Consider the following 9,706-nt stretch of genomic DNA (forward strand, 5'->3'; position numbering starts at 1 on the left):
TCTCAAAAATTGTAACCATTCCATTTATTTGGATACTGAGACTGAAGTCCTAACTCAATGAATTCAACGAACCCCAAGTAATTGGATTATTTTTCTTTAAGGGTGGGCAAATTATACTAAATTATGCTATAATGCTCCATTGCCTAACCTACCCATTAGGATTCTGAACCAAGATGAATTTAAAGTGAGACGCAATGTCCTCAAACTTCCTCTCCTTTGCCACCCATTTCCTGTGTCCCCTCGACCCCAATTAAACAAGTTCTTCCTAAGGAATTTGTCAGCAATCACTACCAAAAGTCAGGGATGGACAAAAATTAAATTGTACAAATGTATAAATGCTTAACAAATCGTACAAAAGTATGAGTCATAATCCTTCGGCATAATTTTTTGTTTTCTTCCAAACTAGAATCCCAAAATTCCTTTGGACTCTAATATACCTTAATTGTTAAAGATGCAGCTCATCAAATCCACTCAGTAGGTAGGAAGTACTTTAACAAACACCAAGAAGAATCCATTCTGATGTATACAGCTTGCAAGTTATTAACTAGAAAATCTCAGGCTGCTTTATACAAGAAGCATGTCTTTTGGCATTTACCCCCCTTAAGGCACTGTTTTTAATTATTAAGTATTTGTTAAAGTAGTAAACTGTACTAAGGTTTTTTAATTTTTTCTTTTTACAAAAGAAATTTAAAATGAAAAAGTTTCTATAGAGTTAACAGAAATTAAACTGAATTAGACTAACCCAAGTGTACTAATTAAGATGTTTATGGACTAATGATTATTACTTAGTGCCTTTTGTTATTGTGAATATCACTTTCAACTTTACAAAAAAATTTCATACTATCACAAATTCAAATGACATTCTTTACAACATTAGTCATTATAAAAGTTTGTAATAAAAGACTGAAAAAATCTATAGGGGAATACTTTAATAAAAGTATATCCATATGATGGAATATATACAGCCACAAATATATTAAAAATCAATATCCAAGAATATTAAGTTTGAACAGCAAAGAGATGAAACAATATACATAGTATGCTATCCATTTGTGAAAAAAGAAAAATTTATACACCTTGCTTATATATGTATAAAATATCTTGGAAAGAACAAACAGAATCTGATAACTTTGAGAAGAATAAGTAGTTGTTTGACGGCAAATAAATCATCCATTTTGAACCATGTAAAGGCAAATTTCACTAAACTATTTATTTATTTATTTATTTGTTTGTTTGTTTGTTTGTTTGTTTATTAATTTTGTGGGACCCTTGCCAGTGGCTGGGGATCGAACTGGCGCTGCAGAGGCTGCAGGCAGCCTCACAACCCAGCGCTCAACCGCTGCACCACCAGGGGAGGCCCCTCACTAAACAATTTTTAAATGAAAAAAAATGTATTCATTGATGAGCACAACACTGGGAAGCAGATGTGTTCCACCACATAGATTCGAAGAAGGAAAATAAGACTTGGGGATAAATGATTTGCCAAAGGACATTTAATTGCTGGATTCCAGCACAAAGACCCAGCCCCAAATCCCCTGAGTCCAGTATCAAGTCCCCATTTATACAACAAAGTATCTTTTTCAAAGGATACCTACCAAACTACTTTAAAAAGTAAAGCAAATGGTTTCTTAGTGCCCCAACGTCCACTGAGTAATTGGTACCCGCCTCAAATCATGGGCTCTTCAAGACTGTGTAAGACAAGTGATCATGATATATACATTAATGGTATGTTTGATACACAACCCCATACATCTTTCCTTTCCTTTCGCCTCTGCTATATGCCTGCCTTTTAAGCAAACTAGATATTATATCATTAGGTATCACAAATGGCTCCTCGGATCACAGGAATTCTTTTTGTAGAGCTGTTCTAATCTATACTACTGTTGGGAAGAAAGTGAAGAAAAAACTGGCAGTCCTTTTTTTATGTGAAACTTATAAATGTACATATTTGTACAATATTCTAACTTGATCTATACCCCTTTACTTCGCCCCCTACCAAGAGCTTACATGCTGTTCAGGGTGATGTGAAAGGCTAACACCTATACTAGAAGCTGGGGGATGGCAGACGACTTTTCGGCACTGCTTTCCGCTCTCTTGTCACACAGCCCTAAACCATACCTTCTCTCTGTATTTGTCTCCAAATAGTCCTTAAAACCTCAAAAAATCTTTTAAAAAAGATCCTATAGAGGTTTCACAAAAAAGATTTTTTTAGGGGACATCCCTCTTAAAAGTTTCCTCCTATCTCCTACAAACAAGTTTCAAGTTTAAAATTCAAAGAGTGGGGCCAGTAAAAGGTCAAGAGGATTTGGGCTAAGAGATTCATTGTTTAACCTGATTTTTTTTCTCACATCAGAAAGTTAATCTTTTTTTTTCCTGATCCCTTATTTGTTTCTTCTATATTCCTCCTGTAAGTGAAACCATCCGATATTTTTCTTTTATTTCTGGCTTTTTTCACTGAGTATAATCCCTTCCAGCTCCATCCATGTTGCTGTGAATGGCATTAGTCTATCTTTTTGATTGCTGAGTAATATTCTGTTGTGTATATTAAAATAAATTAAAAATAAAAATCAACAGGCAACTATAAATCAGAGACATTCTGCAGGGGAAGGATGGGGAAGGATCAAAACGGGTGGGAAGAGCACAATGGACTATGGTGATAGGACATGGATGAATTGGTGGTGGGATCATGGGGACTATCAATGAGAGGAGAAAGCATATACTGTACAAAAATGAAGAATGATGTAAAATATATATAAAATAAAATATTCAAAAATATTACGTTCACTGTTAAAAAAAAACAGAAAGTTGATCTTTTAAAAATCTGCTAAAGACACTGAAAAAAGTACTTGGAAAAAAAATTAAATTATACTTTAAAATAAAACCTTTTTTTTCTTTTTCAGGATAAACTCAAAGCTGGCAATGCCCTAGCATTTTTGGGTCTTGAGAGAAAACAATTTGAATGACTGAATTTACTATAAAGACAAACTTTCAAGAAGAAATTTTACTGTTGTTTTTAAATGTGATTCACACAAAAACTACTAAAATCCTATTTTGAACACTCTTTTCCAGAAACAGAATACCCCTTATACCCTAAATCATTCATAACAAAATGATTCACATTTTTGTTCAGGAAAGCAGTATATTATTTCATGTATAAATCAAAAATTATTTCCCCAGTATTATTTCAATTAATGGAAGAAATAAAAAACAAAATGTTATTCATGATTTATATGCATGAAGACCAAAACCAAATTTACCCTAGAGGGTTCAAAGAGGTCCTCCACTTTGAGCAAGTGTATGTGAACATGACCTAAATAACCTGTTTTTTATATTCACTCTTAATATCTTTCACTGGCCCAGAACTGGGCTGAGAATGCTTTAGATTCCACAGAAATAACCTCTAGGAGTTTATATCCAATAAGGAAGCAAGGAATAAATAGGATAATTACTAAGTAATATAACGTGTCACAGTTTCAGTAAGAAAATTGCCTTTTGGACTCAAAGTGTTGGGCAGATCTTCACAGAAGCTGGAATATGGGCTAAAAGGGTAGATAAGAGTGTTTTTGAACAAAGGTGGGAAGAGCACAAGGGATCATGGTGATAGATCATGGGTGAATGGGTGATGGGAATTTCACAGGGACCATAACTGAGGTGAAAATACATACATTGTACAAAAATGAAAAATGTGGGCCTCCCTGGTGGCGCAAGGGGTTAAGACGCAACCTATGAATCTGTCCACAGCCTCTGCAGCACGAGTTTGATCCCCAGTCAGGCAGAAACCCACATGGCACAGCCGACCTCTCCTGTCTCGCCCGCTGCTCCCCTCAGCTGTGTATTTCACTTAGTCTGCCTGTTCTGTTCCCCACTCTGTCTGTGGTGAATCCTCTCACTCCCCACACCTTTGGTCAGTATCCAGTTCCTGTATGAATGAATAAAGGGATCTTTTAAAAAAAATGAAGAATGATGTAAAAAATATAAAAATAAATATAAATATAAATATAAATAAATAAATCAAAAGAGTTGTTTTGAGTTAGAGGAAGGCAAAACTAGGGGAACAGTTTTAGACTTAATGAGAACTTATTCATTCCAGCAAAGAGTTCCAGTCTATAATTTACCTTTACAGAATCTCTAGCAAAATGTGTAATGCCAGTTGTGGAAAATGAGCAAGACAATACCAGAGTATTTTATTACTCTTCTATACACTTCACTAAGGTCCCACCTGGGCTGCTAAAAATTATCTTGGACCTGGGAGGATTGATGAACACCTGTAGTTCATGTACCTTCGGCTGAGATTCAAAATTAAATATTTCAAAATTACCCTCGCACTTTAGATTAATTCATACTTTTCCCTTCTATTTGCCCAAAAAATTAAGAGTTGAGTATCTCTTGAAATCTGTACTGACCTAATTTTTGCTGAACTTACACTCAGCCCAGTATTTTTACTTTATTTAGTTCATTACGCATTCTCTTTCTTGCTCCTCATGTTGCTTTCTAGGATTTTACCCACCCACTACTGTGCTTATTACTCCAGGCTGCCTGAAAAGAAAAACAAATCTGAGCAAAACAGCAACATGCAGCATATGTTATTATATTTTCCGTCTTCATTCTTTGGGGGAAATGTCTGTTCTTTTCAAATATTCTATATTTGGGCATGTTTAACACAGTGCTTAATGACTGTTTCATTATGAAAACCTGATCACTTTATTCAATATCATAGACAGATTAGATAAATAGGTAAATACATACATATATACATAGTTACAAAGTTACATACATAGACAATGGGGATATTCATATTCACAGAGTATTTATCTTCCATGTCAGGGCTATCGGACTGTTTCAGGCACTAGGGATATAAAAGTAAATACGGAGAAAATTCCTTCTCTGATGAAGCCACATTCTGGAGAGTAAGAACATAAATCAATGAGGGAGGGAGGGGAGAGAAAGAGGAGGAAAGAAAGGAGAAAGGTAATTTTCCCTATGCTGATAAACACTATCAAGAAACTAAAACTAGGGGCCTCCCTGCAAGGGTTTAAAGCACAGCACTATGAAGCTATCCGCTGCCACTGCAACAGGAGTTCCATCCCCAGCCAGGGCGGTAACCCACATGGTGCAGCAGACCTCTCCTACTTGCCTGCTGCTCCCCTCAGCAGTGTATCTCAGTCAGTCTGCCTGTTCTGTTCCTCACTTTGTTTCTGGTGAATCCTCTCACCCCCTTCTCCCACCCACCCCTCCGCCCCGCACCACTGGCCTGTACTCCAGTTCTTGTATGCATAAATAAATAAATCTTTTAAAAAAAAAAAAAAGAAACTAAAACTAGAGAACAGGAAGGGATAAAACATTGAATTGTGGGGCTAGGGCAAGCCTCTATAAAGTGGACTTTAAACTAAGACACGCTGGCAAAGTGCAAAGGCTGGTTTTCACCTCTCACCGGAATTATGAATAATCTCTTATTTATACCCCTATCTTTAAACTCAGTCTGGTACAAACTACCTTTCACTCTGTTGTCAAAGAAAGTTTTCCAAAGTAACTATCTGATCACATTATTCTCTCTTAAAATTTCTCAGGATGTAAGCAGGTTTCTAAGCATTGGAATGTCATAGATCAGCACCTTCCCCTTTTAAATGTTGTACTGATATCTCTATTAGGGCACACCTCTAATTTTGAATTTTAATCAGTATCTTTCTACTAGACTGTGACTTCCTTGACAACAGGAACTATGATTTCATTCACCTATTCATACTCGTTCAACAATATTCATTGAGGGATTAGTGTATACCAAGAAACATCCTAGTTCCTGGGATAACGTAAGTAATAACAAACAAGTTTCCTGTCCTCAGCAGTATTTATGATCTAGTTAGGAAGACAGGTATCAAATAAGCAGCATATTTTTGATATGTCTTTTATCAGGTGTTTTGTAATGATTTTTCCCTTACTTTCATTATCTTAACAGTGTGTCTCACAGAACAGAAATCTTAAACTTTAATAAAATCCAACTGAATTTTTCTTCCATGAATCATGCTTTTGGTATTGTATCTCAAAACTTATTACCAAATATGAAGTCACCTATATTTTCTTCTAATTTATTTCCTGAAAGTTTTACAGTTTTGCATTTTAACACTTAGGACTATCATCCATTTTGAGTTAATTTTTGCAAAACATTTAAGAATTTTGCCTAGATTGCTTCTTTATTTAATTTTTGATAGAGTCAGGTTTATTTGACAAATGTTACCAGACAGGGTGAGGAAAACCCCAGAACCCCAAACCTGCCTATTCTAAATAATCCTCCGCAGCAAGACAAAACATACTCTATGCATAAGACCTTTAATGGAAAGAAACTCTAATACAAATAGTGTGTAAGAGAGAAGAGAAGTGGGCCACCCTGGTGGCCTAGGGGTTAAGTCTCAGCATTACCACCCCTAAGGCCTTGAGTTCAACCCACCTGGCCAGGGAGCTAACCCACATGGCGCAGCAGACCTCTCCTTTCTCAAGCATTGCATGTATTTCTGTAAATCCACCTGTTCTGCTCCCCAACTGTCTCTGATGAATCCTCTTAACTCCCCTCCTCCCAGCCTCCACACCTATGCCCTATACCCCAGTTCTTCTATGAGAAAAAAAAAAGAGAGAGAGTGAGAAGGGAAAGACTAGACAAGATAAATTTCACACAAAACACCCAAAGTTACCCATCCCCTCAGGGGTATGCCCAGCCACATGGGTTGGCTCAAAGCAGGGCAGAGCCACTGAGGCCCAAAAGCTTACCACAAGTCTCAGGCCTCTTCTGATGGGGACCCATAAGAAAGGAACAGAAATGGCCAAACAGGTCTGGAAGGAAAAGAGAAAAATCAAAATCAAAATAAATTCTGCCACTGTTAACCTCCCCATGGGTCTCTCACTCACATATGTTTCAAGTGTCTCCTTCCATATCCCCCAAGTCCTGGTACAAGTCCAAAACTAAGAAGCAAGAACAGTTTCTTCACATATCTCTCAGCTCCAAGTGCCTTCTCCAGGTCTCCTTGATCTCCTTCCTTTCTCTCAGTTTTCCTCCAGCTTTTCTTCCTCCCTGCTCAGCTCCACCCTTCCTTGGGTGGGGCAAGGAAACTAGGAACCCCCCCTTTCCCTAGGGACCACCCTGTTACACAAATAGCACAGGAAGACACCAGTATTCTGCAGGTAGCAACCCAGGGGTCACACAGGTCCTTTTGTCCTCACATGGACATACAGGGTACTCTCTTCTGTATCCTTTGTGGGGGACCAAGCACCTTTGGAGCCTTAGCACCCCTGTGAGACAGGCATCAAATGGCTGTAAAGGGATGCCAGAGCTGTGTGTGAGTGCACACATGCATGAAAGAATTCACTAGACACAGTATGGAAAGTTGAAAAGGCAGATTTATTGACTACTCTATTAGAGAAATGGAGTGAGACAAAAATGTTTGTGCAATGAGGGAAGTTTGAAGCACATTTTATACTCTGAAATTGTGGACTTTCTAAGATTTTGGGCACAAGTTTGGGCTGGTTGCTGTCTACTAAAGTGCCAAGACTGTAATTAGTCCCTGCATTTTTAGAATTTGCATCAGACTTTAATGGCTATGGCTCTATTTCAATTATAATCATTTGGTTCCCCTATCTGCCCAAGGTCTGCCAGGTTTTTAGGATAACTCTTGAGTTCCCCTCACCTGTTCAAAACTTCCCATTCTGGTCTGGAAGGCAAGGAAGAAACTGAACCTTTATCCCTATAAACCCCAACAAGCACTTCTGACAGCCAGCATTTCTGCAGCCACATCCATTGACTGGATTTGAGCCTTTGTCTTTGGCCAGGAGAGTCTAAGACCTTTGACCATGAGGTCACATACACATTTCCCAAGCTTTGGGTAAATGATGTAACCAATTCCACTGAGCTTGTAGCTGCTGCCTTTTGGAATGTTAGCCTTGACCTCCTTGGCATTGTTGGTCTGCAACTTTTTCAGGCCCTTTTTGTTGTTTTCTTGGAAAAGCATATGTTTCTTAGGAACTTGAGGTGCCCCCACCCAGCCATTCCTAACTTTGTGATTGGGATTTCTTGGTGCCATTTCTGTGGCATTGGAGATTGGTTGTGCATCATGTGGTTCCAGGACTAGGCCATGTCTCCACCAAGGCCTGAGATTCCCCAAGCACCTTGGGCTAGGTAAGAGAGTGCTTAGATGGAAAGCATGTGAACATGCAGTTGTTCCAGCACCATTTGTTGAAAAGACTACCCTTTCTCAATTGATTTGCTTTTACTTTGTCAAAGATCAGTTAAGACTATTGATTTTTGTGGGTCTATTTGCAGGCATTCTATTTGGTTGACTAAATCTATGATTCTGCTTTTTTGCCATCTTTATTATTCAGAAATTAGAAATTAGAATCAGTCCAATTTCTCTGATAATATATTGGCTATTTCGGGTCTGATGCCTTTCCATATAAATTTTAGAATCAATTTGTTGAGATCTACAAAATAATTTGTTAAATTTTGATTGGGACTGCATTGAATCAAAATAGCAGGTTGGGATGAATTGATCTTTAATAATACCAGGTCTTCCAAAGTCATAAACTCAGATATCCTTCCATTTATATCTTCCAGATTTCCTTAATCAAAGTTTTGTAGTTTTCTATATAAATTTACAGTACATATTTTACATTTTTGTCTGGGTATTTTTTATAAATTATCTCATCTTTTTAATTCAAATTTAATTTATACATTGCTGGATTATAGGAAAGCAATAGACTTTTGTACACAATCTTGCTAAAATTACATATTACATCCAGTTTTTTCCATACTTTGAGATTTTCTACGTAAACAATTAGGTTGTCTGTGATGAATCAGTTTTCTTTCTTCCTTCCCAGTCTCTTTACCTTCTATTTCCTTGATTGTATTAGGTAGGGCTATGCAATTCAGAATTGAAAGGTGAGAGCAAGACATTCTTGTTTTACCAGGAAAGCTTCTAGCTTCTCACAAGTATCATGCGAGGGTTTTTATATATGTTTTTATCAAATTGAGGAAATTTTTCTATATTCCTAGTTTTACAATTTTTATCATGCACTCATGTTGGAGGTAGACACTTGAAAAGCATTGACCTAAATCAAACTATCCTAGGACTTCTAAGCAGCATGACGAAGGGAAAGCAAGGTAGGTTAGAAGTGATTTAGACGACTGTATATAACTGCCTACCACAACCAAATCAATAACTGAACACTGTAAGGTAATGGATGGGGGCAGGCAGAGCCAAGATAACAGTATGCCACCCATAGTGAGAAGAACCAAGACGAAGAACTTGGGGAACAGGAAAGGCTGAGGCACTGGACAGTGATTTTAAACAACATAGGAACAGAAGGAACAAAACACCTCCCAGGAAAACAGAAGTGTTTTCCTGAAATGTTGTTGAGCTAGCCAACCCCTAGAGTAAGATCTGGTTACAGGAAAATTAGGGAACAGAAAAAATACCAGCATGAAACTTCCCGACCACCTAGCACCTACACAATAGTCTGGCAAATTGGAAGTCTGACAGTATATAGTCATAGACAGGGCTGGAGAAAATGGGCATCCTCCCTTGAACACCCCTCCCCCACCCCCCCCCCACCCCCGTTCTGCTGTCAGCTCTTTCCTCTTGCTTCAATAACTCCACACTTGGGTGCTCTCACCTTTGGTATGGCTGCTGTTAGTCTCCAACAAGTGTGCACACCAGGACCCAGG

At 37.8% G+C, this 9,706-nt stretch overlaps 1 protein-coding gene across 1 annotated transcript in view; it reads left to right on the top strand.

Moving 5' to 3' along the window:
• Positions 1 to 3,196, top strand: part of ACMSD (aminocarboxymuconate semialdehyde decarboxylase) — a 71,350-nt gene extending 68,154 nt beyond the window's left edge. The window contains exon 10 of the mRNA XM_037523267.2: positions 2,901 to 3,196. Within this exon, the coding sequence (XP_037379164.1) occupies positions 2,901 to 2,963 (63 nt within the window). The 3' untranslated portion in view covers positions 2,964 to 3,196. The remainder of the gene's footprint in view (positions 1 to 2,900) is intronic.
• Positions 3,197 to 9,706: the final 6,510 nt, after the last annotated feature.

The sequence above is a fragment of the Talpa occidentalis genome, unplaced genomic scaffold (genome assembly GCF_014898055.3).
Source record: "Talpa occidentalis isolate TD23 unplaced genomic scaffold, MPIMG_talOcc4v2.1 talOcc4.3, whole genome shotgun sequence".
In the NCBI taxonomy this organism is placed as follows: domain Eukaryota; kingdom Metazoa; phylum Chordata; class Mammalia; order Eulipotyphla; family Talpidae; genus Talpa; species Talpa occidentalis.